This window comes from Camelina sativa, chromosome 20, assembly GCF_030686135.1.
Source record: "Camelina sativa cultivar CO46 ecotype springtype chromosome 20, ASM3068613v1".
Classification (NCBI taxonomy): domain Eukaryota; kingdom Viridiplantae; phylum Streptophyta; class Magnoliopsida; order Brassicales; family Brassicaceae; genus Camelina; species Camelina sativa.
This window is the reverse complement of record NC_141899.1, coordinates 5,859,123-5,885,712: the sequence shown is the minus strand read 5'-3', so window position 1 is coordinate 5,885,712 and position 26,590 is coordinate 5,859,123. Positions and strand designations below refer to the sequence as shown.

General features: G+C 37.8%; 7 protein-coding genes and 1 long non-coding RNA gene across 26 annotated transcripts; 5 read left to right on the top strand and 3 right to left on the bottom strand.

Moving 5' to 3' along the window:
- Positions 1-1,616, top strand: LOC104769643 (peroxidase 55-like). Its single transcript, XM_010493909.3, has 3 exons — positions 1-483; positions 584-775; positions 871-1,616. The coding sequence occupies exons 1-3, from the start codon at positions 253-255 to the stop codon at positions 1,444-1,446; spliced, it is 999 nt and encodes a 332-aa protein (XP_010492211.1). The 5' UTR covers positions 1-252; the 3' UTR covers positions 1,447-1,616.
- On the bottom strand, positions 1,606-4,268 carry LOC104772249 (protein NUCLEAR FUSION DEFECTIVE 4). The gene is made up of 3 exons (XM_087504423.1): positions 3,730-4,268; positions 2,417-3,348; positions 1,606-2,342 (listed from the first exon to the last, which is right to left on the bottom strand). Exons 1-3 carry the CDS (start codon positions 4,066-4,068, stop codon positions 1,874-1,876), a joined length of 1,740 nt encoding a protein of 579 aa, XP_087360549.1. The 5' UTR covers positions 4,069-4,268; the 3' UTR covers positions 1,606-1,873.
- A 1,791-nt stretch (positions 4,269-6,059) lies between these two features.
- LOC104769642 (uncharacterized) lies at positions 6,060-8,555 on the bottom strand. 16 transcript variants are annotated; one of them, XR_015592523.1, is made up of 8 exons: positions 7,851-8,555; positions 7,645-7,730; positions 7,437-7,561; positions 7,204-7,262; positions 7,025-7,108; positions 6,855-6,926; positions 6,528-6,650; positions 6,060-6,352 (listed from the first exon to the last, which is right to left on the bottom strand). It is a non-coding gene; the product is annotated as an uncharacterized LOC104769642 (long non-coding RNA). The 16 variants fall into 16 exon arrangements; XR_015592529.1 differs by having other exon boundaries at positions 7,645-7,710; positions 8,026-8,285; XR_015592530.1 differs by having other exon boundaries at positions 7,437-7,548; positions 7,851-8,250.
- A 1,494-nt stretch (positions 8,556-10,049) lies between these two features.
- On the top strand, positions 10,050-10,720 carry LOC104769641 (uncharacterized). Its single transcript, XM_010493907.3, has one exon. The coding sequence runs from the start codon at positions 10,299-10,301 to the stop codon at positions 10,509-10,511; it is 213 nt and encodes a 70-aa protein (XP_010492209.1). The 5' UTR covers positions 10,050-10,298; the 3' UTR covers positions 10,512-10,720.
- A 5,273-nt stretch (positions 10,721-15,993) lies between these two features.
- On the top strand, positions 15,994-17,082 carry LOC109131297 (uncharacterized). Its single transcript, XM_019242072.2, has 2 exons — positions 15,994-16,276; positions 16,793-17,082. Exons 1-2 carry the CDS (start codon positions 16,122-16,124, stop codon positions 16,866-16,868), a joined length of 231 nt encoding a protein of 76 aa, XP_019097617.1. The 5' UTR covers positions 15,994-16,121; the 3' UTR covers positions 16,869-17,082.
- LOC104769638 (ABC transporter I family member 11, chloroplastic) lies at positions 17,067-20,034 on the top strand. The gene is made up of 11 exons (XM_010493898.3): positions 17,067-17,418; positions 17,527-17,587; positions 17,682-17,761; positions 17,868-17,919; positions 18,009-18,142; positions 18,270-18,384; positions 18,475-18,561; positions 18,629-18,677; positions 18,924-19,008; positions 19,295-19,407; positions 19,839-20,034. Exons 1-10 carry the CDS (start codon positions 17,324-17,326, stop codon positions 19,371-19,373), a joined length of 837 nt encoding a protein of 278 aa, XP_010492200.1. The 5' UTR covers positions 17,067-17,323; the 3' UTR covers positions 19,374-19,407; positions 19,839-20,034.
- LOC104769639 (protein LAZY 1-like) lies at positions 19,670-21,905 on the bottom strand. 2 transcript variants are annotated; one of them, XM_010493900.3, is made up of 5 exons: positions 21,787-21,905; positions 21,644-21,710; positions 20,490-21,244; positions 20,052-20,277; positions 19,670-19,852 (listed from the first exon to the last, which is right to left on the bottom strand). In XM_010493900.3, exons 1-5 carry the CDS (start codon positions 21,790-21,792, stop codon positions 19,833-19,835), a joined length of 1,074 nt encoding a protein of 357 aa, XP_010492202.1. In that variant the 5' UTR covers positions 21,793-21,905; the 3' UTR covers positions 19,670-19,832. The 2 variants fall into 2 exon arrangements, with proteins under 2 accessions (XP_010492202.1, XP_087360548.1); XM_087504422.1 differs by having other exon boundaries at positions 19,815-20,277; positions 21,787-21,881.
- Positions 21,238-26,145, top strand: LOC104769640 (pentatricopeptide repeat-containing protein At5g14080). 3 transcript variants are annotated; one of them, XM_019242458.2, is made up of 6 exons: positions 21,238-21,491; positions 21,573-21,730; positions 21,926-22,097; positions 22,648-22,730; positions 23,022-25,575; positions 25,669-26,145. In XM_019242458.2, the coding sequence occupies exons 5-6, from the start codon at positions 23,919-23,921 to the stop codon at positions 25,917-25,919; spliced, it is 1,908 nt and encodes a 635-aa protein (XP_019098003.1). In that variant the 5' UTR covers positions 21,238-21,491; positions 21,573-21,730; positions 21,926-22,097; positions 22,648-22,730; positions 23,022-23,918; the 3' UTR covers positions 25,920-26,145. The 3 variants fall into 3 exon arrangements, with proteins under 3 accessions (XP_019098003.1, XP_087360547.1, XP_087360546.1); XM_087504421.1 differs by having other exon boundaries at positions 22,548-22,730; XM_087504420.1 differs by having other exon boundaries at positions 22,268-22,730.
- The last annotated feature ends 445 nt before the right edge of the window (positions 26,146-26,590 follow it).

Sequence of the window (26,590 nt, the reverse complement as noted above, 5' to 3'; positions counted from 1 at the left end):
GAAGATCCTAGTTGTAAACATTGTGACTAGAGATTTTAATCATCAGAAACTAAATAAACATATTTCTTTTTCTTTTTCTGTAACTTTATTCATTAACAAAAACTAAAAACACTACAAGACTAGATCCAGCGGCTATAGATAAATGCGGTGGCATATCGGAGGGTCGAAAAAGATTGGTGTGGTCCTATATATTCAAGAGACGACTGTATCAAGAGAAGAGTTTAATATTAACAAAGGACAAAACCTATCAATATGGATACTCGTAGTGATGATGCAAATAAACCCATGACGATGTGGTTCTTGGGGATGTTGCTGTTTACCATGGCGACCGAGTCGGAAGCTCAGTTGTCGGAGAATTACTACTCCTCCACATGCCCCAACGTGGAGCGTATAGTTCAGCAGGCGGTTACTACAAAATTCCAACAAACTCCTACGACGGCTCCGGCAACGCTACGGATGTTCTTTCACGACTGCTTCGTCGAGGTATGCATGTATACTGAAACGGAGGCTTTTTGTAGAGTTTAAAGTCTTATGGAGTCGTTGTTTTGGTATTTGTGATCATGTGGTTGGCTTCTTTTTTTAGGGATGTGATGCCTCTGTTTTGATAGCATCTGAGAACGAAGACGCAGAGAAGGACGCGCCGGACAATAAATCTCTTGCTGGAGACGGATTCGACACTGTAATTAAAGCTAAAGCCGCTGTAGAAGCTCAATGTCCCGGCGTTGTTTCATGTGCCGATGTACTAGCCCTCGCCGCGAGAGACGTCGTCGTGCTCGTAAGTCCACCACTCTTTGAAGTCACTAACGTTTCATTATATTTCGCCAAGTAAAAAAAAAAAAACCAATCACTAACTTTGTGAGATGCTAACAGGTTGGAGGGACAGGGTTTAAGGTTGAGCTAGGGAGACGAGATGGGCTAGTGTCCAAGGCGTCTAGAGTGACCGGGAAGTTACCTGAACCAGATCTTGACGTGAGAAGTTTAGTCGAGAACTTCGCTAAAAACGGGCTTTCACTTACCGACATGATTGCTCTCTCAGGCGCACACACCATTGGATTCTCCCACTGCAACCGTTTCGCCAACCGTCTCTACAACTTCTCTAACTTCATGCCCCTGGACCCTACGCTCGACCCGGCCTACGCACAACAGCTGATGTCATCCTGCCCTCGTAGTGGCGGGAACCCTGCCCAAGCCATACCCCTGGACCCAACCACCCAAAATAACTTCGACAATACTTACTTCCAAAACCTCGTGGCTCGAAAAGGCCTTCTCACCTCCGATCAAGTTCTGTTTAACGATATCTCGTCTCAGGCCACGGTGATCAGGTTTGCTAATAACGCTGAAGAATTCAGCAGTGCCTTTAGCTCTGCTATGAGGAAGCTCGGCCGCGTTGGAGTTAAGGTTGGAAACCAAGGAGAGATTCGAAGGGACTGCTCTGCTTTTAACTAGCTTTTATCGAACGGTTAATGTTCAAAACATAAAACATATAAATTCTGAAGCTTTTGATTTAAAGCTTTTGTTACATTTAAAATGTCATAATAATCCACAATGGAACTTCTTAAATTGTATTGGTTGAGCTATTTCTCAAGATTAATCAGATCCCAAATATTTATTTAAAACTGAAATTTTATTTTATACATGGGAGTGTCTACAGATGTTTGCGTAGATGTTGCTTCGCGCGGATATGAATACAAAAAAAAAAAAAAAAAACGTACAAATCAAATACAAAATTGACAATAACGACAACAAAATTGATACAGAAAACAAACTAAAAAAAATCGACACAGTGACGAAAACTACTGTATCATCGGAGAATCGAAAACAAAAACCAAAGAATAAGAAGCTGAGCACGATCACATATGATAGGGAACAGATCTTAGGTACGGGTCTTGCCATAGAGGTGAGTGTAAACGGACTTGGTACGACGCACAAGAATCATACTCAAGATGCAAGCGATGATGCAGAATCCAGACATTATGAGTGACGTCAAGTAGAAACAGATAGAACCATTGCATCTAAGGGCGTCATTTGGATCAAACACGGATCCTTGTGCTTGCCGTTCTGCTTCCCGGTCATAGATGCTACTCGCAATCATACCCGAGAACACGAGGGATCCAGCCGGGTTTGCCAGTGTCAGGAAATTGTATAAAGCTCCAAACTTCTTCAGACCAAAGAGCTCAGAGGCAGTAGCTGGGACAATAGCCCAGTGGGCACCGTATCCGAGTCCAATCAACAACGTGCCAATGTACATCGCTCCGGGCCATCCGTACGCAAAGAAGATGTGTCCTACTGACATTACTAGCTGAGCCAGAGCCATTGCTACCGGCCTTGGATACGCGTAGTCCCTGCACATCATTCAAATCAAGATCAGAACAGGAGCACAAAAAGAACAGATCATAGGCTTTCTGAGATATCAAACCTGACAACGAGCTCGGAGAAGTAACCACCACCGACGCGTCCAAGGAAGTTCCAAATGCTAATCATAGAAACAAGCACGTGAGTGTTATCATAACCAAGAGACTGACTCATCTGACCAAGATTGTCAATTACTGTCAAACCCGAACCAGAACCGAGCAGCAGGGAGACGAATATGAGCCAGAAGTCGGCCTTCACCAGTGCCTGCGTTAGAGTAAAATCTTCTCCTCTGTGAGGTCCTCTCCGTCTCTTCACCCTAACCGCCCCCTCTGCAGCTGCCTGCATTAGCTGTGCTTGCAAATGCGCAATTCTCTTATGTCTCTCTGAGGCAGGAAGCAAATCAACATCTTTTGGCTTCTCATCTTCCACTTCACTCAAGATTAGATCAGGTGTCTGCAGTCCTGGTTCTTGGTCATCCCGTTTTGGGACAAGAGGTTCTTCGATTGTGTCATTAGGCTCATTCGTCTCTGTGAAGAAACTTGTCATGATTGGAACCAAGATTGGAACAAGAAGAATGACAAACAAGACAATGGTGAACACAGTGATGATGTTGTGACTAACGACGACCACATCTTGAATAAGCATAACTGCCATGAGATAGACAGCGAGCAGAAGACAGACACCGTAGATAAAAGTAAAGCTAGCTCCATCGGTGGGACGGATCTGCTTGTGACCACCAACTGGTCTGATTAAGAACATGAGGGAAACACCGACAACCGCAGGCGTAACAGCGACCATGAGAATGAGAGAAGCCGGGTTAGATGAGTTGAGCATTGTAAATATCTGAGACATGATCGCACCACCTAGTCCAGCAAACCCCTTGAGAATACCCACCACTGGACCTCGGCTCTTGGGGAAGTTCTGAACACCAGAGACTAATGTTCCAGTATTGAAGTAGGTTTCACCATTGTTCCCAATGAATATGAGAAGACACATCTGAAAACAAAGGAGAATTAAATCATTCAAAAAGGGTTGTATCAGCATAGAACTGAACATACTAAGCCAATCGACTACATCATCAACAGAAATGCTAACAAATTCCCCAAAAGCAGAACCTTTACAACAAAAACAGAACAAGAGATGAAGAGAAAAAAAAAGAGGAATCTGTAATAAAATTGACAGCGACGTATTAGTAACCAAACAACCTTAAAAGCAAAAACAGTTTCAGAGATTCGAAATAGAAAGTCTCTAATTTTTTTTTTTTTTTGCTCAGTACCCAAAAACTTTCGCACACAGATGAATCTGAAGGGGGCCACATGCAGTTTCTTTAACCGACGGAGAAACCAAAGAAATGGAAGAAAGAATCAAATAACTCACAGCCCATAGAGGAAGAACGGGAGCTCGACCGGTGACGATAAGCCAAACCCAACCGTAACCGAAGAGGTTCTGAACAGCTCCGACAAGAAGAGCGGCCCAAAGAGGCAAGATCTCAGAGAGAGTACCGGCGATGAAGCCGACACTATCACCAAGATCTTTAGCGACTCCAAGTCTGGAAAGCTCCTTCTGGTTATAGTTTAAGGAGCTTTTGATGACCGGAGAAATGCTTCCGAACAAATAACCCATGCCAGCACAAGACTGTATCCACATGGCAGCCACGAACACGAGCCATCTGTTGTTTATGAAAGACACAAACTTTTCTCGCGTGGTCGACGCCATTTAGAATATTGCTTTCTGGGTTTCCTTTGTTTCTTATCTCCACCACCGGGAGAATCCGGGAAAGATTCGGGATCAGAGGACGACGACGATCGGCGAAATATGTCGTCTTTGGGAAAGAAAGAAAAAATAAACTTTTTCTTTTTCTTTTTTATTTCTTCTTTTTGAATATTCGTCTGTCTGTCTGTCTGTCTGTCTTTTACACGATTTTATCCTTTTTATGGTCTTTTTAATTGAAAAAGACAAAATTGGCCTTTGGAAACCAAATCAGTAAAAAAGTTATTATTACAGAGGCGTGATTACTGTTTAATCTGTTTAAATTACGATAACTATTAGTTAATACAGTACTAGTAAAATCTCTATAAATTAATAATGTTAGGACCGCAAAAATTTATTAATTTATAGAGATTTTATTTTATTTTATTTTAATTAATAATTATTAATTTATAGAAATATTGTTTATATTTGGTAATTTTTTAAAAATAAAATTTTATTGTTATAAATAATCCCCTTTATAATAAAACGGAAGTACACAACATTGTTTTGGTAGACTTTATAATTTTAATAAATGGTTACAAATAGGTTATACATATATTATAAATTAATCCATATATTAATTGTAACAAATAAAATCTTAATTGTAACAGAAAATTTTAAACGGTTATTCCAAATTGATAGTTCATGGATATTTCAAACTTTATTTCGGAAGATCACGTATATGGTTCCAAATATCTAGAATCACAATATTACCATTTTATTTTCCACATATTTTATTGATAAACCACATTAATAAAAGAATTATTAAAGGGAGAAAAATATACTCTCAATCATAAAAAATAATCAAATCTCGCTAATTTAACAAGATTAATCGTGATCTTCGGGATCATATTCAGAAATTAAAAATTAAACATTAATGCTAGATTAGGACCATGTTAGAGCACGGGTTAAAATTCATTTTATTTATATTATAATTTTCGAATAAAATATAATTTATATGATTGATTTTAAAAGTTTTTAAGGTCCTAATCTAGCATTAATCATGATCTTTAGAATCATATTTTATTTTAAAATTATAATATAAATAAAAGGAATTTCAACCCGTGATCTAGCACGGGTCCTAATCTAGTATTTTTATATAATCAAGTACAAGGAAAATAACAATTCTCATGTTTTAAAGAGAAAATTAAATTTTTTTGATATAGTATAAATATTAGAAATGAGGTCTACCAAAAATTAATGTTCATATATATACATATAATTTGATAATTTTATATAATTATTGGGATTATATATTTACAAAATATTTTTTTTAAAAAATATTATCTTATTATATTATCGGATTATATCCAAAATTACACTAGTTCCAATTGAAACCAGAAAAATTTATTAATTTATAGAGAGTATTAATTTATGGAATATTAATTTATAGATGTTTGACTGTATATGATTCTTATAACTTACTAGTGGATCATCAAGGAAGACCTGTACAAATTGAAGAATAAAAGGATCGATAGTAATAATGTATTTTTGGAAAAAAAGGATCGATAATATTAATGAGTAGTCAAATGTAGGATTGTTGTCACGCCACTGGTCGGTCACTCTTCTTCAATGTTATGTGTACTTCTTGTTTATGTCCGTGCCGTCCATTTTTTTCTCTTCACTACAAGAGATATGTACATTGTTAGCGAGGGAAAAATGCTATCATACATATTCTATAGCGTTATCGTAAATGCTGTGATATCCGCAGCCATGGTAGATACCCCACATACGATAGCGTTTTTGACATGTTTTGATAAATCCCCACATACGATAGCATTTTTATATTATAACACTAATCAAATGCTATAATACATTTTATTGTAACACAAAATTAGTGCTATTTTCACTATATAAATTTTATAATTTGTATATTTGAATCCTGTTTTGCAGAATTTATTTAATTAGATTTAGATATATATATATATATATATATATATATCATAAAATCATCTACATACATAACATTAATATTACATTAACCAAAAGAAGTCTTACATAATATCAAATGTTACATAACATCAAGTGCCACAAAGTCTTAAATAAAATAAAACTAACATTGCAATAAATAGAGACAAACTTCTAGATCATACAAAGAATAATACCATCCTTAGCAGACTTAGCCTTTGATACATGGTCCATCCTTTCTCTTGTAGCGCCATACTGTGATCACATTCTTCAATCAATCTCCTCTACTTTGGTAGCCTCCGAGTATTTGAGGTCATTCCAAAAGAATGTTTTGCCCACTTATCTGAAAATTTTACAAGTACAATATCATACTAAAACAAACAAGTAAAGGGTGGCTACATTACATACTCAATTAGGTGAAAGCCTGCAAATTTTGACTAGCAAATGACAAAGTCACTAAATGTTCTATTCTATCTGTAAGATTACATGAACCATCAGCAAATGGCAAGAAGACTTACAAGATTCTCGAGCTGTGGGTTATTAGTACTAGAAGATTAGAGCAGAGAGGGATACAAAACTTTTAACATAAAACTCTAGAGGACCTGAACCCATAACTACAATACACACCTAATACTGTTGACCTACAAGAAAAATAGAGATAAGACAAGTAAATCTTGTTTCAGTTGCCTAAATACCATCTATCAAGAGATATAAACCATTAATCTATTATTCCAAAGAACATCATCATAGTATTTCGTCGTAAAGAGGAAAAAAAGAACACTTTTTGAAATTAGAAGGTGGGTGAAAGATGATGATAATTAGTAGTGCGACATAGATATTAATACCTTAAAAGCCTCTGAAACCAAATTGGATACATCTGGTGGCCCTTTCTTTAGCAAGCATTGACCCAACAAGACCTAACGTAAAAGCAAGATAGATGAAAACATCAAACTTCTGCACTGAAGTTACCGATACACAAAGATAACAAATGGGTGAGTTATCATCAACAACGAACTTTAAACATAAATGTTTCCTGCAAAGAGATCCAAAATTGATTTTTGTCCTGCAAAGAGATCCCAAATCGATTTGGTATAAACACCTGAAACATAAACACAAAAGGTTTTATTTTTTGATCAATACTACATAACCGAGGACAAGTAAACAAGAAACATACAAGGATTAAGGGAGCCTTACTATCGATTCTCATACGCTCTTATACTAAGTTCTCTGTTTGCCTCAATGACCCGATCAGCCTAGAATTGGTAAAATAAATGAGGACTGAGAAATAAGCTAAATTACTCAAAAGAAAGGAATGAACACAAACAAAGCAATTATCTCAATTAGCTGACGAAACTTAGAAACACTCATACTATATAGCAGATTCCTCTTCATCTCTGAAGTTACAACAAAACAAGATCCCATCTTACCTTCTTCTTCTTTGTTTCCAGCATTAATAACCTTCTGATATAACCTTTGACCAGACAATTGTATGGTTTGTTTGAGTAAAGGACATCTTTTGATATGCTTTTCGAGATTCTCCTGCAACACAAAGCTACAAAATTCGAATCAAATAGTTTGCTACAACAACAAGAGACATAGAAAACTAAAACCTTTGGAAAAAAACCTTTGACTTACTGAGATGGATCAATAGGGCATGGAATCAATTCACCTTCCAATCTCTGACTATGGTTCCCACAAGCTCTGTCTCGGAAAAAATAACTCTGCTCATTAATTTTGAAAAAAAAACAAAAAACGAAACTTTTTACTGTTCCTTGTAAAATCAACATGATCCCAAATCGAAATTCAAACATAAAATCGTTTGATTTGAGCTCAAACTATACCAAATCGGAGAAATTTCCGAGTACAAGTGAAGGAAAGTAAATCTAGGGTTTAATGGTGATGATAATAAGAAGTATGAGCCGAGAAGAAGGAGAAGAGAAAGAGAAGACGAGAGGAACAAACGGCGAAAGACAAAGGAGAAAGAGGAGACAATGAGAAGAAATTGAGCTTCAAAACCTGGTCTGGTCATCGACGAAGACAAGAGGAAGATATGGGTTTGCATCTTTGGAGATGGAAAAAGGGGATTAGGGTTTGAAAGAGAGAGCAAGAAAAAAGTTTTAAGAGAAATGAGTAGGGAAAAGGCGTTTTAGTGAATTATTTGGTTAAGTGTTGGCGGATAATGCAATTTTCGATTCCTGCTTAGAGATTTTTCGACTTAGCGTTTATTGAATGCTATCATATGAAGACTAAAATTATAAACTTTCTTTAATAGCAAATGAGAAAACCGAGCTATCTTCATATGCTATTAATGTAGGGTTTTTTTGTAGTGCTTTAATCGCGTGCCGGCACGGTTCAGTCTTCTAATTATAAGGTTTATTACTTTATTATCCCGTACCGGTATACCGCCATAGCTATTCAACATTATCGTTAACAAATACTGTAATACACTATCTTCATTATTTTCTCTAAAGAAGATATAAATATGCCGCCAAAAACAGAAGAGGATATATAAAATATACAAATGCAATGTGTGAATTGTGATTAGCATAATTACGAAAACTAGAATAATATATATATATAGGCCGACTAAAACACACGTTAATCTTATTAGTAGATGTGGAATAGTCTAATATTTTACCAACTATAATATACATGCACGTTGAGTTGACTAAAAGAAATTATACAAAAAAGTCTAACATTAGTGAAATGCCTCCCAAACTAAAGTAATAACGTCACTTGATCTTGTTATTGTTCGTACCGATTGAATGAAATCTTACCACAATTATTTCTTCGGACGGAATTTTGAGACGTTAGGAAACGAGATACATGTGGGAAATTATGAAAATAAATATCTTCATATTAGTAGCAATATAGCCATATATTCTGGTCTGGGATATATTGTCACGTCTAATATTTCATAAGATTCAATTAGCTGTATTTGTAAAGGGACACATATATTCACTAAAAGAAGAGAATCCAATTAAAAGAATACAAGTGTCTTCATTTGCTATATTTTATGGTAGCGTGAGTGGTGTCATTATCAATCTAAAGATCATGAAGTATCAACTACCCGTTCTAAGTTTATTTTCCGTTATCATTAATTCAGAGAGCCTTACTTTATAATCGATGTGTGATGGGTGCACCGTGACCTGTCAGGCTGTCATTAGATAGGTTTAATCTTGGTTTGTAATAATAATACTATAATTTTAAATAATACACAACTTGCAAGCATGTCTTTTTTTTTTTGGGCCAGTAGCTCTAATTAGATGAACGCAAGTTACACAACTTGCATGCATGTCTGATGTCTTCTTTGCAACAGAGCATAAGACACTGTTTTACTTTTTGGCATTATTAAATCCAAAGATGAATATGGTTGGTTTGTTTGGTTATATGTTTTTTCTTTATCTATTATTTTCGGTTATACGATTTCTTATCAAGGATCGCGTTTGGATATCAACAATAGGGTGAAGAGTCGTTTTCCCGTGTGTTTTATATGAGAAAAAAATATAGAAAGATTTTATAGTAGACCAACATGCTATTTAAAAAAAAAATCGCCCAATAAATAAAAAGAAATAGAACTCATGCGTACGTTTTAATTATATAATAAAAAATAAATATGTGATCTTTATAAAAAAAATAAAGATGTGAGCGGCTTGACTCGGATATATGGATAAGTTCTAAGAATTATATGGACAACAATTGATTTTATCATCTTCGTTTTTTGGCACATAATTAACGTCGTCTCCTAATTATTCGATCAGCTTATATAAACTTATCCATTTGATATTGTCTTCGAATAAGTCAGGAGTAACCGCTATTTCTTACATACTCCGGGGTTACTAGGCATTTATACGAATTACTTAATTACTACTATGAACTCAAAATAAAGACATACTCGCAAAGGCCATGTCTCTTGTAGCCAAATGAAAAAAAGTAAAAGGCAAGTGTCTCTTATAACAAAATAACAAGAGACAGACCACATGTTTGTGAGACAAGAATCAGATTCTTGGCATACCCAACAATCAATACATAGTATGTCGTTATTATAATAAATAATTATGACACAATCGAGTAGCTGCAGAGAATAGTTCTTTCCTTCACCATGCAAACTTCGTAATTTCCTCCGTTTCAAGCCACTGTTTCATTAAGATTTTCCATGTTAATCCAAGCATTCTATAAATTAATACATACATCTGTGCATCAAAACGTACAACTATACCTAGATCCTATACTAAACTCGTAGATTGTATACTTATATCAACTAGCTGATTGATTCTTTACATTAATATATGGCGTTGAATTGGGGACCAGTCTTAATGTCGGTGATTCTGTTCATCGTATTGACGCCCGGAGTATTGTTTCAGTTTCCGGGGAAGACCAAAGTGGTTGAGTTTGGTGGTTTTCAGACAAGCGGTGGAGCCATTGTCATTCACACTCTCATCTTCTTTGCCTGCATCACTGTCTCCCTTATCGCTCTTCATATCCACATCTACGCTGCCTAATTAATTTGACATAACTTTAAGGCATCGTCTTATCCCTCTCGCCAGCTCTGCATCATTAATTTTTCCTTGTCTTTTTGTTATTGCGTTTTGATAGCTTTGATTTTATGATTTCCATTAATAATTAAGTGCTTGTACTGGACTTGCAATGAATCCTTTTTCTTGATTGTTGTTTTACATTTTTTTAATACTTAATTATATCATTTCTTATATATGAACCGTCATTGATAAAGAAGCATGCATCCGTAGACGAGATTGTAAGTTTCAGAGTCCAAAAATAAACTGAATGATTCGATTAATTGATAAAGTGTTACAGGAAAAGAACTTATAGTAGAACAACTACTTAGCACTACTTCCTAAAAAACCTGCAACTTATGTAACTACTCCGTTAACAGCGGAAGACTCAATCCTACGACTTAGACCAATTCAAACTTAACAATAAAACACTTAAAATTTGATAACACTTCTTATTCTTCAATCCCTCCCATTAAACTGGAAATACTTTGTTTCCAGTTTACACCTCCTTCACGCCAACTCCCATCATTCCTCTGAGCTTCTTGAAGACTTCCAATCTCACCGGCTTGGTCATTATATCTGATAGTTGGTCTTCTGTGCAGCAAAACTCCAGCTCAATCACCCCTTCGTTCACAAGATCTCTAAGAAAATGGTATCTCACATCAATGTGTTTGCTTCTCCCATGTAGAACTGGATTCTTGGATAGCTTAATGGTAGAACTGTTGTCACAAAACAGAGTTGTTCCAATTCCTTGATCAAAGCCAATTTCTGTTAACACATTCCTCAACCACATTGCTTGACACGCCCCATGAGCTGCTGCAACAAACTCAGCCTCTGTTGTCGAGAGTGTGACAATTGGCTGTTTCTTGGAAGACCACGACACTGCACCATTTCCCAGCATGAACAAATACCCAGAAGTGCTTCTTCTATCGTTCTCATCTCTTGCATAATCACTATCAACATACCCTACTAGCTTATCTTCTTCACCAAAACCACGCTTATACTGAATACCAAAATCAGTAGTACCTTGAATGTATCTCAAGATCCTTTTGGCAGCTAGCATATGTGCTTCAGTTGGATTCTCCATGAATCTGCTCACCAAGTTGACAGAGAAAATAAGATCAGGTCTGGTAGCGGTTAGATACCTCAAGCTTCCAACAAGCTGCTTGTAGGCTGTTGAGTCTACTGCTTGTCCAGCTCCTTCCTTTGTCAACTTGCTTCCTGTAACAGTAGGATTCACCACTGAGTTGCAGTTTTCCATACCGAACCTCTTCAATGTTTCCATCGCATACTTCCTCTGATTGATGAAGATTCCTTGCTCATCTTGAATTACTTCTACCCCCAAAAAATATTTCATCATTCCCAGATCAGTCATTGAGAATTCCTTCATCATGGACGCCTTAAAACCTGCAAGCATCGACTCAGAATTGCTTGTGTAGATAAGATCATCGACATATAAGCTGACGATCAAAACATGTACTCCCTCAGCTTTGATGAAAAGCGTGTGCTCACAGTAGCATTTCTTAAACCCCTCTGTGATGAAATAGCTCTCAATTCTGCTGTACCACGCCCTTGGAGCTTGTCTTAGGCCATACAATACCTTTCTCAGCTTATAAACTTTCTTGCTATCTCCTCCCTTTAACTCAAATCCTTTGGGCTGCTCCACATATACATCTTCTTTGAGTTCACCATGCAAGAATGCACTCTTCACATCAAGCTGCAGGACTCTCCAACCCTTTTGTGCTGCCAATGCAAGAATCAATCTGATTGTATCCCATCTTGCTACTGGTGCAAAGACTTCATGAAAGTCTACTCCTTGTGTCTGATGAAAACCCTTAGCCACCAACCTTGCCTTGAACTTATCAACTTCTCCCTTCTCATTTAGCTTAGTTTTATAGACCCATTTGACTCCTATCACCTTCGTTCCCTCAGGTAACTCAACCAGCTCCCATGTATGATTTTCTTCTATAGATTTAATCTCAGCTTCCATCGCCTTTCTCCATGTATCATGTTTGATGGCTTCGTCAAACGTTTGTGGATCATCTTCTGCAACATAAAATGCTACCAGCTCCTCACCATCTATTGACATGAACAAACTCATACCTTTACATTCGTAGTCTTTCATCCACACTGGTTTTTGAAGAGTTCTTCCAGCTCCACTTTTTTTAACTGCAACCTCTCTTTCTTTTTCAGTAGCTATCTCAGATTGTGACTCAATGACTGGTGCTTCTATCTCTTGCTCATCAACTATCTCTTCTTCAGTTTCCTGAGAGTTTTCTTGCGTGTTTTCTCCTGGAATACTGAGTTTCTCTTTCTCTTCTTCATCAAGAACCTCAACAAATTTGTCATCTTCCACCTCTTCTTCCCAGCTCCATGGTTTCTTCTCGTCAAACTTGACATCTTTGCTGATAATGATCTTCTTTGTTGATGGATCATAGAGGCGATAGGCCTTTGACTCCTTACTGATCCCAAACATCACACACTTGATGCTTTTCTCATCGAGTTTGACACGCTTTTCATAGGGAATTAGGGCAAACGCGACACAACCAAATACTCGCAGATGCTCCACAGAGGGTTTGTGTTTATTCCACTTTTCTGAAGGTGTCATGTCTCCTAAAATTTTAGTTGGACTCCTGTTGAGTATATGAACTGCATATTGCACTGCTTCCGTCCAAAAACGCAGTGGCACTCTCATCCCAAAGAGCATACATCTCACCATATTCATCACACTTCTATTCTTTCTCTCAGCGACACCATTCTGCTGCGGAGTGTAAGCTGTTGTGAGCTGTCTTTTAATTCCTTCTTGTGTGCAGTATTCCTGGAATGCTTTAGAGTTAAACTCTCCTCCCCTGTCTGTTCTTAAGCACACCAAGAGTTCCCCTAACTCCCTTTCTGCAGCCATCTTGAACTCCTTAAATGCCTTGAAAGCTTCTGACTTCTCAGTGAGAAAGAATGTCCAGCATTTGCGACTGTAATCATCAATAAAGTTGATGACATACCTTTTCCCACTCTCTGAGATAGGAGATATTGGACCACAAATGTCGCTGTGTACCAGTTCGAGGCCTCGGCTTGATCTCCATGTACTCTTCTTAGGAATATTTTCTCGGTTCTGCTTCCCTTTCATACAAATCTCACATACAGCCTCTTCAATGGTGATCTTTGGTAATCCTTCCACCATCTCCTTCTCAGCTAGTGTCACCAATGAACTTTGATTTAGATGTCCAAATCGTTTATGCCAGATTTCTTCTTCAACATCGACCACTTGGTTTACCTCCATCTCTCCTCTTCTCTCTTTCACCTTTGCCAATATCACAAACATTCTGTTTGTGGACATTACTGATTGCATTATCACTCTTCTCTGCTCTTTATGCCAAACTTCACACAAGCCGTCTTCTACTGTGATCTTTAACCCCTTTTGTTGCAGTTGTCCAACACTGAAAAGATTATTTTTCAGACCTGGGATATAGTAAACAGAGGATATCACCTGAGTTATACCATTAATCTCCAGACGCAGGCTTCCTTTTCCCTCAACTTGCAGCCTTCTATCATCTCCAAGTTTTACATGTTGACGAAACTTGTCATCAAGCTCCATAAACCATTCTTTCGTACCACACATGTGGTTGCTGCAGCCTGAGTCCAAATACCACACATGTTCTTCGTCCTCCTTTGTGAGATTCACTTGTGCCATAAGTAGCACATCTTCCTCTAACTCAACATAGTTAGCTGTCTTCTCCCAACTAGGGCATTCGTTTTTGAAGTGACCCATTTTGTGACATTTGTAGCATTCGATGCTACTTTTGTCAAAGCTCACATGACCTCTGCTTCTCCCTCCACGGAAGCCACCTCTTCCACGGACATATCCACCACGTCCTCTTCCCCCTTCGATTTTCAGAGCATGTTCATCACCACCAACAAGCTTGCTTAGATTCTGCTCATGAACCAGCAGGGAGCTCTGCAACTCATCAACCGAGAGAGACGTGATATCCTTTGATTCTTCTATAGCACACACCACATATGTGAATCTTTCAACCAGAGTGCGAAGAATCTTTTCAACAATCTTGGCATCCGGCATGTCTTCTCCAAGATTTCGCATATCATTTGCGACCACCATTACACGGGATACATATGTCGTGATTGTATCACCATCTTTCATCTCAAGTACCTCAAAATTCCTCCGCAGCCTCTACAATTGAGCGCTTTGTACCCTCATGTTTCCTTGGTACTTTGTTTTCATGGAATCCCAAATATCCTTCGAGCTATCTTTCTTTATCGTCTTCAGAATCGTCTTATCAATTGATGCAAAGAGATAGTTCTTAACCTTGAGATCCTTGAGCTTCAACTCCGCAAGCTCCGTACGTTGTGGTCCGGTTAAGATCACGTTTCTCTCCGGCTGTAACACACCTGTCTCAATGAGATCCCACCATTCCTTCGATCTCAACAGGTTTTCCATGAGCATTGCCCAATGCTCATAGTCTCCATCGAATTTTGGAATACTCAACAAAGACTCTTTATCACCCATCTCACTTGTTGTCTCCCGATCTCTCTCACCCTCACTCTGTTTCTCTCTCGATCTCTCACCCAATGAATTTTGCTCTGATACCACTTGTAAGTTTCAGAGTCCAAAAATAAACTGAATGATTCGATTAATTGATAAAGTGTTACAGGAAAAGGACTTATAGTAGAACAACCACTTAGCACTACTTCCTAAAAAACCTGCAACTTATATAACTACTCCGTTAACAGCGGAAGACTCAATCCTACGACTTAGACCAATTCAAACTTAACAATAAAACACTTAAAATTTGATAACACTTCTTATTCTTCAGAGATGGGATATTCCTATTTCTAAAACTGTAATGTAAGAATATCGATTATCGATATATATGTATGTATTTTATATGGTCTTAAAACTTTGACGGATGCATACAAAACATAATCTAATTAGCTAGTTGTGGTTATATATAGATAGAATCGCTCTTTAGATGAATCCCATATATATGAATAAGAAGGAATGAGTTTCACCAAACGTGAAGCAATCCCTAAAACAATGTTAACAGGACACATATATTTGCATAAGATCAAGTATATATAATAATAAGAGATTCTGTATTGACTTTACTATTGATGATAGAGTTGCTATTGAAAACAACATGTATATACATACACAGTATGTTGATAAATATCTTCTATAGTATGAGATAAGATAATCAATTAATTAGTATATCTCGACTCAAACTTGCACTCAATCATAACAAGCGAAGCTATCATCACGTCAAATGAAGTATACAGCTTCATCAGGTTTAATACATAGTTTCTTTTAACCGATCGTGATGTCTTAAATCTGAAACTCGATCGGTTTAAAGAAAAAAAATATTGTGGAGCTAAATGGGCTTTTTATTTACCTAAAAAGAGTCTATATATGCAAAACAAAGGCCCATAAAAAACTGTTTACAGTGAACTCACGCACGACGAATGAATGAATCATCAGCCTTGGCTGCTTCTCCAAGTAAAAAAAAAACCTTAAGCCCTCTTTAAAAAATCCCTAAATTCCAATAAGAAGCAGAGCAATCAGAGTTGACGGATCTTTAAATCGGAAGAATGGGTTTGACGAATTTCATAGCGACGGTGGTTGGAGTAGGCGCCGTGGTGTTGTTATTGAAGGGTGACGTCAAGCAAACTGCCACCGTCGTAAGGCGTAACGTCAAGCACATCCGCCACTGGCTCGAAGAAGAATCCTCCGCCGCCTCCAAGTCGTAAGTCCTCCCTCTCTCTCTCTCTTGATTCCTTATGGTTTCTCTTTTGCGAAGGTGTGTTGTGTTGGTTTGGTGGGAATTGTGATTTCGTAAACCGGTCTACTCCCTCATTTTCGATTTTTCGCCAGTGAGCTTAGTTGTTGGAAAGCTTATGGTATGAATAATATAATTTAAGGTCTGTCCACTTGGTAGATTCCATTTGCAGCTGCTAGTAACTAGTAACGAGTTAGTTCGTTAGATGTCAATATAAGCAAATCGGTTCTCTTTGATTGAATTTGTATACATGTATCATCCTTTATACAAAATGATATCTTGTGGATATTGTAAAGATACTTGATTTCTTTTGTGATCATCAGTTGTTTAAATTCTAGGATCATTTGAGATTTTGTAACTTGAGTAAAAAAACATAAAAGATTGATTATGATGGCAGTGTTGGTATTAGTGGTAGATCTGTAGCTTCACTAAGCAAGTTCTGTGTGTGTGTGTGTGTACTAATGAGTTTGATGTGGTTTTCAGGGCAGCTGAGGCCATAAAACCAAAGGAAATAGAGACAAAGATTCCGAAGAAGGACATTCCAAAAGACAAGGATTAAGTGTGCCACTATAGATATAATACTACCAAGAGTCTTTGTTAGAGTCGGATTTATGACTTCGGTTTCAACACTATTGTCTACTTAACTATTTTTTAGCTGAGGTTTGTTGGTTTTTATGTTTTAAAGGGGGTTTTTTTGTATCGATCTCACCTCTTTAACGTTTAAAGCATTCTTGAAAGCTAAACACAATAATATATTATCTCTGTCTTTTCAATTTCTTTTGCAACATGGTTACGTTGCAGCCACCCACCGTTGTAGACATAAAATTCAGCTCTTGAACCGGTGACGAGCAACAGATATCATTGAAAAAGAAAACAAAATAGCTTCAAAAAGCCCATGAAAGGCCCAATTTTGGTTTTAGTATCATCCGGGGGATTTCGAATATTTTGGGTTAATCGTAGATTTCAACTTCCTTAATTCGAGAGATTGGCGAAGGATCATACATACAGCTGACTATGGCAGTGTCGACGTTTACGAGCCCAGCATATATCTCCGGCATCGCTGAACCACCAGCATCATTCTCCTCCGTCGCAATTGGCTGGAAGCAACCGTACGCCACTTCGTCACGACCTCCATAATCATTTCAAATCTTCTTCTACTCTTCATCGCTGTTTCTTTAATTCCTCACATCGTTAAGGTGTTTTTGTTTCTGCTACAGATTGAAAATTCGGAGGACAAAGAAGCCTCGGTTAATCTCTTGCGATTATTCTTGCATCGAGGTGGGTTTTCAAAATTCGTGACTCACTCATTCTAATGTGTTAAGCTAAAATTGATTGATTGGTTGGTGATAATTTTGCCTTACCTTGTATTAAGGTTAGGGATGTCTGCTACCGTCCTCCTGGAACAGAGTTGAATATCTTGAATGGAGTTAATTTCTCTCTGCGCGAGAAAAGGTAGGTTCTCCGTTGCATAAACAGTTTACTTGAGATATCATGTCTAAAGAAGCCTAATAAAACAATTTTGTTGTTTCTCAATTAGTCAATTCCCTTTTTTTTGCAGCTTTGGCTTGATTTTTGGGAAGAGTGGGAGCGGCAAAACTACCCTTTTGCAGGTTTCTCATACGTAGTTATTGACTTCACGCTTGTTCTTTGAGTTGTAGTCTTAGCAACTTTTGATTTTATATCGTCTTCTCTTCTGCAGCTTCTTGCTGGACTAAACAAACCAACATCAGGTTCTATTTGTATACAAGGATATGGGGATGATGGCCAGCCAAAGGCGGATTCCGAGTTGCTGCCCACTGAAAAGGTGGGCATTGTTTTCCAGTTTCCAGAGAGGTATTATTAGTCATTATTTATTATCTTCTGTTCTACCGTATCAGACTATATCAGGTTATGATGCTGCTTGTTTTACTTGGCAAGAATATATTGATGTGGTTTATTTTTTTTATTTTGTTGCGGTCAGATTCTTTGTAGCAGATAACGTGCTTGATGAAATTACTTTTGGTTGGCCAAGGCAAAAAGGTAGTTTGCAGTTGAAGGAGCATCTGACTTCTAATCTCCAGAGAGCATTTAATTGGGTACCTCACTCCTCCTGGTTCGGACAATGGTTATATTGTGGTCCAGCGATCTCGTCGTCTCATTGTTGCTTTCTTATTGAAAATCGTTAGGTTGGATTAGACAGCATCCCACTTGATAAAGATCCCCAGTTACTAAGTGGAGGCTACAAGCGTCGTCTTGCACTAGCTATTCAGTTGGTGAGAACAAATATTTTTTGACGTGTTCCAAACTGTGACCTGTTCTAAATTTTCTTGCCTTTTGTAGGTCCAAACTCCAGATTTATTGATACTGGATGAGCCCCTCGCTGGTCTTGGTATAATTTTGTATCCTGCTTCTTCTAATTCTTGGGTTTGCCTAGATTTATTTTTTACTTTTCTGTTGTAGCGGCAGGTGCTTTATGTCCTTGTCTCTCTGGGTTTTCTGCTTCTCGTTATTTACAGAAGATGTTTTTTTGCTTTGTCGTTCTCTCGGCATATGCTCTGCATGTTCTTTTCCTTTTTGCACGAAAATCACGAAGGTTTCTCATACTAGTTCATCATTTATTTTGGTCTGCACACAGATTGGAAAGCACGTGCAGATGTTGCAAAGCTCTTGAAGCACCTCAAGAAGGAACTGACTTTACTTGTTGTAAGTCATGACCTAAGGTATGCTCATTTTTTTGTATCTTATCGCTTCTACGTTTGTGATTTTGTACTGTTTCTTTCCCCTCATGAAAAGGTATGGAAATTGATACAGTGCCTCTTCTGCGCAAATAGCTGTTCGGAATTTTATTGTATAATTTTTTCCGGAAAAATCGTTGTTCATGTTTTCATCATGGCCTGTCCTAATTTAACTCAGTTTGAGCTCTCATAACAGTCATGAATCCTATGTTCCCCTTTAAAATTGACGACTAGTGTTCCTCTCTCGCTTTTTGTATGAGCCTTGCTGCAGAGAGTTAGCAGCCTTGGTCGACCAGTCGTGGAGAATGGAAACAGGTGGTGTTCTTCTTGCAGAACGTCTACCACTTTAGTTCAATGGTCACTATTGCGGAAGGTCTATACCAGGTTTGGCTCGAATGCTACTTTTTTTTAGTTATTGTTGCAAAAGAATGATATAGGCTTTTACCCCGGCATAGGTTTATTAATGCATAAAATTTAAGATAGTCGCTTGTCCTTTATGGTGGATTGTAAGTTCTTTTGTGGCTTATCAGTTGAGAGAGAGATAGCGTGTCTCTCTTCTAAAATTAAAACATAATTGGATGTGAATCTATGCGTGCATTCTCTTAGTTTTAGTACTCCAAACAATGTATATGAGATATCGTGCTACTATTATAACACCCTGTAACATTTATTATCACATAGAGAGCGTAGTAAACGTTCTCAGTAAGTTTGAACACATTTTCCTTAATCATACCACACAATTCACACATGCATGAAGTGACATAATACACTCACACTTCTTAATTTATGTATTTCTTCTGATCTCTTTTCTACAGCTCCAACACAAAGTCTGCAAAGCAATTATGGATTATATTAGCGGCTTCGGCTACAACCAGAACACTTGTGCATGCCTAAATGTCAATGTATCAAAAAATTGTTTTTCGAATAGCTATCCTACATATGTGTGGAAACATAGAATCAGATTCTTCCTTTCAGTTAGATGAGATAATGCAAACAATTCTAATAGTTGCATGTGATGGTGCACTTACAGTCTTCGTCTGTTTTGATCCAGTGTTCTCCGTTTTTAGTTGAGCGAGAACTTCTCAGCTCATACTGGATACATCTTTTACTTGCCTCATGACAGAGGTTCACCTTCTCGAACGTTAAGTCAATAGAATTTGCTTTGCGGTTTTTTGGATTTTCCATGCTGTTGTATGTTTCGCTTTCCATTATGGAGTCTTCTGGATGTACTTTCTTATGGAAAACTTGTACCATCTGCACTCCTCACATGGAATGCAAGTTTGTTAGGATTAAGCTTTTCATTGGTGCATTTATAGCTTATTCTGCACATGTATAGAATAGCTCTAGAAAATGCTATCAAAGTAAGGATAAATCATCTAAAGTTTGGTGTATAATTCAAGATGTAGATGTATCATGCAGGCGTTTTAGATTATAAGTTTTGAAAATCCAGAGCAGAAAAAGCCAACCTTTTGGAACTTCTTCTTTGGGGAATCCACTTCAGTTTTACCACTGACAGAGCTCCTTGAGGACGGGTGTATCTTTTTCAGTACCTTCTTGACAAGATGCTTTGCGGACTTGTGAGCTGAACTGGTTTGCTTCTTTTTCTTCCCATATGTGTTTTCTGAGTGTTTATCTTGCCCTTCTGTTATTTGAAACAGTTCACCAAGTGATGCCCTTTCCTTCTTTCCTGCAATCTTTGTTTCTGGGAATTCGTTTAGAGAGCCAAAAAGATATTCTTGGAGTGGGAACTTCATTGGCTGATTATCTTCTTCAGCATCTAGTCCCTCAATGGCCTCAATGGTGGATGCAATAGTGTTAGTATCGCTGTTTCTTCCTGATGGTAGGTGGTGTCCTTCTTTAGCTTCAGCCTCAAGGAACTTCTCCAATTCATTGCTAATGAGCTTCAAATCATTCTCAGTCACATCGGCATTATCTAATGCTGGGTCCTCAAATGACATGCCAAATGTCGGTGTTGCTGGTTCATCATGAAGTGTTTCTCCACCAAGGGTTCCAATGGCTAGAAATCCATCAAAGAAGTCACTGTTTCTCTCATCCTTGAGGTGTTCTTCTATATTTTCCATGGGTCCTGCGAAGGAGCTTTCCTGGAACAGATTAACTTGTTTTCTGAATCCAGTATTGTATCTGGAGCCAGCACATGCTGCGGGGTAAACATCTTGGCTATCAAGGGATGGATGGGAGGAAAGGATGGAATAGCTGTTACCTGAAATGGAATTCTTTGTTTTTTAGAAAAGTATGAACATGGAAAATATGCTTTGCTCAGGAAATAGGGAAACTGTGTTGTTGCAACAGGCACGTGGGTGCATGACATTTACTGGATGATACTTGCTTGGGAGAGATCTACTTTAGCTGCTAACACACGCAAATTGAGTAGGTGGGATTTTTATTCAGCTAGCTGACCCCAATCACAATGCTTTGCACACGAGTGCATGATCCTAGTCTTTAATCAGGTCAGCAGTTTATTTTTCTAGAAATGGATGTTTAAGTAGTGATAATTACTCGGCCCTGAAATGCTTGCTTAATTCTCCTAGGATTCAAATACGCTTCCTATTTGTACATATTTGACAAGAAACGAAGCATCCGAGAAGTACAGTAGTATTACCAGTTGTAGCATCTTTCAATGGTTCTTTGCTATTCTCCCGGAACTTATGATGCATCCAGCCCCAAAGCTGCCAGAAAATAAGATTTGGTAAGCGTTAGCTACAAGTTAGTTAACTTTTTTTTTTTTGTAGATATGGACCGTACCTTCATTTTTTTTGCTTGAGTTGCCACACAATACTAGAGAAGAAAATGACTTTTATAGAGAACCATGATTGCTTGAAAGCTCTTGATGTAGCAGTGAATTGGTTGCAACAGTATCTCACGCCTTTTAGCTTGATGACAGTGGTGACCAACACCAAGAAAGCTACAAAATTTTGGTTGGCCGTTCTCTATCAAGATCACATCAAGATCAAGTTGGAGGGCCATTACAGATGAGCCCCTACTGTTGTGGTTACATGACGCGCAAATTCATTGGTGGAGTAGCTATCCTTAATTACAATCATCAATCATCTCAGGTATTACTATTTTATCGTGATTTGAGTTTCAATATTTTTGACAGTTTTGTGGTTTTATGTGGCGTTCATGAGCCATTAATACTAAATTTACAAGTCATTTGCAAATAAAGTATACATAAATAGTGGCTGCAAAATCAACTTTTGCTATTGCTTTTTTTTTTTTTGTGTAGACCTTGATTTTTAGACATCCCTGCCTGCAAATTGCAGTGAAATGGTCGATCCATATCTTGTATGCTAGAAAAAAGTATGCATTCGGTTGAAATGTGGATACATAGCCAGCGTGACTGGTTTGTACAAACTCATTCTGTATTTGGTTAGAAAACTTGTGTTAACTTTGTTGCTGCTTTGCATCAAGATTAATTTTAAATTATTTGAAACAACATGTATGCTTGCTCTTGTTCACTTGGAGTGATTGAGGAGGCATTATGTCGTATTAATTTTCAAATATAGAGAGTACTGCATTGTTGATCTTGCTGTCTCCGACAAGAAGAAAATGCATTTGGATTGATGACCATCCTGCAGAAAAGTAAAGAAAGAGTACTTTTTCCAGGAAGCATATGGGAGCTCCGTGACAAAACAAGGAAGACTTTGGGGCTAGTTGATTCAGACAGGTGAAGCTGTCCACGACATCAGGTACTGTTGTTTGCTTCAGTGTTTTTTAATAATATTACAACTCGTAATGCTATGGGTTTGTTCACCTCTGTTATTAATCATCCTAAACCGGCCATTTCCATAGCAGTAGAAGCACATATAGTTTTGTTTTGGTAAATCAAGTAGGAACTTGTTAGCGGAAATAAGGATTGGATGAACCTAGCCATCTGTGTGAAACCACATAGACAATGCAGATTAGATATAGTTTGAACAAATATGAAAAGATGATGATAAAGCAAATGGGTTGATGATATGGGGATTTACAATTTACAGGGAAGCATCTTGGGATGAAACAAAGGAACAAACAGAAGTAGGTAATATGGGTATGGGACCAAGTAGACACTTTTGTGCCTGATTTAAACAAACTTACAAATGCTAAAATTTTGCAATTTGGAGTCACTTCCATTGTTCCCACTCCATTATCTTCTATTTCTTAGAATGTGATCGAGTTATGTCAAATTCACGTGGACACTTGATAAGTCGACATATCTTCCTTTCATGTTCCTCGATCATATCTTCTTCTTTCGGTATCATATCCAACTTTTTCACTTTCCTTATTGTACCTGAAGTCTATATTATTCCCAAGTAGACACAATAGTTTTATTTTTCTTACCATCAAAAGTAATTATTTATTTATTTTTTCTTTCTCTTACAGGCTTAATCTAATGGTCCCCTTAGTCACTTTAGGGAAAGAGATTATGAATCCGATTACTTTTCTGGTCGCCAATTATTAATCTGATTTACCTGATCTTAACCGACCATGCCAAAATAACTAATATGAAGCTGTTTTTTTTATCCTCAATTTTTTTCTCTTTTGGTTCTTAAAATAAAACCAAAATTGTATCAAACCTAATCTAAAAGTAGTTCCAATCAGGTTAATAATATTTTTTATATTTGCGGTCGTTGCCATGCCCATGTCATTTTCTTCTAGAAGCTAATAATTTTTCCTCTAGAAAATCACATGTGAATAAATTAATTGAGAAACATTGTGAGTGTTTTGTCAGATATTAGCAGATACTTTGATGGGCCAAAAATGGATAGTAAATTACGGATGCAAAGTTGTAATGGCCCATTAGGCTAAACCAATGAAACTTGTCAGACCTGAAAAGATTACGTCAGCTTCTCGGCGGGATTTTAGTTAACCGTTTTTATTTTTTAAGGACTCAGACCATGAGACCTGCGGCGGAGCTTGCGGTGAGGATAGGCCGTGAGCTTCTAAAGGTTTCAGGAAGCTCTCGATCAGCTCGGGTATGGAGTCCATCGGTTGAACAGAGTCTTCACTGTCTCGGCTTTCGCAACTCAATAAGCCCATCGCTTGTGGCTCGAGTCATTGACCCGTTTCTCCTGAACCACCATTCCCTCGCTCTCGGTTTCTTCAATTGGGCTGCTCAGCAACCAGGTTACTCTCACGATTCACTCTCTTACCACTCTATCTTCAAATCTCTTTCGCTTTCTCGTCAGTTCTCCGCCATAGACGCTCTCTTCAAACAAGTCAAATCGCACAAAATCGTACTCGATTCTTCCGTGTACCGCTCACTCATCGATGCGCTTGTGTTGGGTAGGAAACCTCAGAACGCGTTCTGGGTTTTAGAAGAAGCTCTTTCGACGGGTCGTGAGATTCATCCCGATGTATGTAATCGTCTTTTAGCTGCTTTAACTTCTGATGAGTGTTGTTATGATTATGCTCACAAACTGTTTGTTAAAATGCGTCAAAGAGGTGTTTCTTTGAATACTGTTGGTTTCGGTGTGTATATAGGAAAGTTTTGTAGAAGTTGTGAAACGGATCAGATCTTGAGATTGGTTGATGAGGTTAAAAAGGATGCTAACTCGAACATCAATGGCTCGATCATTGCTTTGTTGATACTCAATGGTCTTTGTAAATCTTCACGAGAGATGGATGCTTTCTATATACTGGAAGAGCTGAGGAATAGAGATTGTAAACCTGATTTTATGGCTTATAGAATCATAGCTGAAGCATTTGTAGTTAGTGGGAATCTTTATGAGAGACAGGTCGTGCTAAAGAAGAAGAGAAAGCTTGGTGTAGCACCTAGGAGTAGTGATTACAGAGGTTTTATACTTGATTTGATTTCAGCTAAACGATTAACAGAGGCTAAGGAAGTGGCTGATGTGATTGTGAGTGGGAGTTTCCCAATTGATAATGATGTCTTAGACTCTTTAATCGGATCAGTCTCTGCAGTGGATTCAGATTCTGCTGTTGGCTTCTTGAATTACATGGTGAGTACAGGGAAATTGCCTGCGATTCGGACTCTGAGCAAGTTGAGTAAGAATCTTTGCAGGCACGGGAAGAGCGACCATCTTGTAAAGGTTTATGAGGTTTTGTCAAGCAAAGGTTATTTCTCAGAGGTTGAGAGTTACAGTTTGATGGTATCGTTCTTGTGTAAGGCCGGGAGAGTCAGGGAAGGTTATAATGCTCTTCACGAAATGAAAAAGAAAGGGCTTGAACCAGACGTGTCACTCTATAATGCTCTCATTGAAGCTTGTTGTAGAGCGGAAATGATCCGTCCAGCGAAGAAACTGTGGGATGAGATGTTTGTTGAGGGATGCAGAATGAATCTGACGACGTATAGCGTACTTATTAGGAAATTGTCAGAGGAAGGCAAGGCAGAGGAGTCTTTGAGGCTGTTTCAGAAGATGCTTGAGAAAGGGATTGAACCAGATGAAACAATCTATACGTCTCTCATTGAAGGCCTATGCAAAGAGACAAAACTTGAAGCTGCTTTGGAAGTCTATAGAAAGTGTATGGAGAGGGATAAAACAGTTGGAAGAAGAGTGTTAAACGCATTTGTCATAATTCTATGCAGCAACGGTGAGAGAACAATTATGTCTTCTAGTTGTTTTATTGCATTAAGTCAAGTTTCTGGCTGATTCTTTTGGTCTCTGTATGTGTGTGTTTGTGTAGGCCAATTTGGCGAGGCATCACAGCTGCTGTGCGCTCGAGAACACTTAGAACACACAACAGCACATGTCGTGTTGCTGAAATGTGTGGCGGATGCGAAAGAAGTTGAGATCGGAATCAGACATATGAAATGGATCAAAGAGGTGTCGCCATCTCTTGTTAGCACCATTTGTTCTGACCTGTTGGCGTCTTTCTGTTCATCAACTGATCCTGATTCCATTCTTCCGTTTATTCGAGCAATTGAGCACACATAATTATGTCAATCAGTAGGCTATATAGGCTTTTAGTTTTAGCAATTAGATTCCCCAAACCAAATTGTATTTTCCCTTTATTCTGTGTAGGTCCTATGAAAACATGTAGGCTGTGACCGAGATCTCTCTCTCTCTCTCTCTCTCTCTCTCTCTCTGGGTGACTTATACGTTACAAGTCGTTTATTGTCTACGTAAGAATTTATTCCAATGAATAATTTTTCTTACGGTATATGCCATTTTAGCTTCCTTTTTTTTTTCTTTCACGATGAGCTATTTAAAGTTTTTTATTGAAGAAGTATTAAACTGTCAAATTAACCTTCTAAGCTCTTTGTATTTTTGTATATTCCATTTTTTTACTTGGCAAGCAACAAAATTTATACATATCGTAGCTGTAAAATCATCAGTGACGCGATGTACGAGCCTCGTAGTGACGCAACGGTCGGGTCAAAATCACGGATTATTGTTTGTGGATGTCCACGTAATCTGAAGTGGGGACCCTCAGAGGCGATTATTTTCCCACACAGTTAACAGTTATAACGGTTAAGATTTTTAGGTCATGAAATAAAAACCTCGTCCTTCTTGTCTTAATTTTGACAAATTAATTTCTATTTTGTTGAAAACTAACCGTTCAATTTTTGCAAATCAACTGTCGAAAAATTGTAAAACTTGGAGAT

What these genes read in the sequence shown, in the direction of transcription:
- LOC109131297 (XM_019242072.2), top strand. Translation starts at nt 16,122, where the DNA reads ATGGGTTTGACGAATTTCATAGCGACGGTGGTTGGAGTAGGCGCCGTG. An exon ending in TCCTCCGCCGCCTCCAAGTC is followed by an intron (nt 16,277 to 16,792) that starts GTAAGTCCTCCC and finishes TGTGGTTTTCAG; the next exon opens with GGCAGCTGAGGCCATAAAAC.
- LOC104769640 (XM_019242458.2), top strand. Translation starts at nt 23,919, where the DNA reads ATGAGACCTGCGGCGGAGCTTGCGGTGAGGATAGGCCGTGAGCTTCTA. An exon ending in CATAATTCTATGCAGCAACG is followed by an intron (nt 25,576 to 25,668) that starts GTGAGAGAACAA and finishes GTGTTTGTGTAG; the next exon opens with GCCAATTTGGCGAGGCATCA.
- LOC104769643 (XM_010493909.3), top strand. Translation starts at nt 253, where the DNA reads ATGGATACTCGTAGTGATGATGCAAATAAACCCATGACGATGTGGTTC. An exon ending in TTCACGACTGCTTCGTCGAG is followed by an intron (nt 484 to 583) that starts GTATGCATGTAT and finishes TTCTTTTTTTAG; the next exon opens with GGATGTGATGCCTCTGTTTT. An exon ending in CGAGAGACGTCGTCGTGCTC is followed by an intron (nt 776 to 870) that starts GTAAGTCCACCA and finishes AGATGCTAACAG; the next exon opens with GTTGGAGGGACAGGGTTTAA.
- LOC104769638 (XM_010493898.3), top strand. Translation starts at nt 17,324, where the DNA reads ATGGCAGTGTCGACGTTTACGAGCCCAGCATATATCTCCGGCATCGCT. An exon ending in GCAATTGGCTGGAAGCAACC is followed by an intron (nt 17,419 to 17,526) that starts GTACGCCACTTC and finishes TTTCTGCTACAG; the next exon opens with ATTGAAAATTCGGAGGACAA. An exon ending in GTTTTCCAGTTTCCAGAGAG is followed by an intron (nt 18,143 to 18,269) that starts GTATTATTAGTC and finishes TGTTGCGGTCAG; the next exon opens with ATTCTTTGTAGCAGATAACG.
- LOC104769639 (XM_087504422.1), bottom strand. An exon ending in ATTGAAAGATGCTACAACTG is followed by an intron (nt 21,245 to 21,643) that starts GTAATACTACTG and finishes ATTCCATTTCAG; the next exon opens with GTAACAGCTATTCCATCCTT. An exon ending in CAAAGAAGAAGTTCCAAAAG is followed by an intron (nt 20,278 to 20,489) that starts GTTGGCTTTTTC and finishes TGAGGAGTGCAG; the next exon opens with ATGGTACAAGTTTTCCATAA.
- LOC104772249 (XM_087504423.1), bottom strand. Translation starts at nt 4,068, where the DNA reads ATGGCGTCGACCACGCGAGAAAAGTTTGTGTCTTTCATAAACAACAGA. An exon ending in CCGTTCTTCCTCTATGGGCT is followed by an intron (nt 3,349 to 3,729) that starts GTGAGTTATTTG and finishes CTTTGTTTTCAG; the next exon opens with ATGTGTCTTCTCATATTCAT. An exon ending in TTCTCCGAGCTCGTTGTCAG is followed by an intron (nt 2,343 to 2,416) that starts GTTTGATATCTC and finishes AATGATGTGCAG; the next exon opens with GGACTACGCGTATCCAAGGC.
- LOC104769641 (XM_010493907.3), top strand. Translation starts at nt 10,299, where the DNA reads ATGGCGTTGAATTGGGGACCAGTCTTAATGTCGGTGATTCTGTTCATC.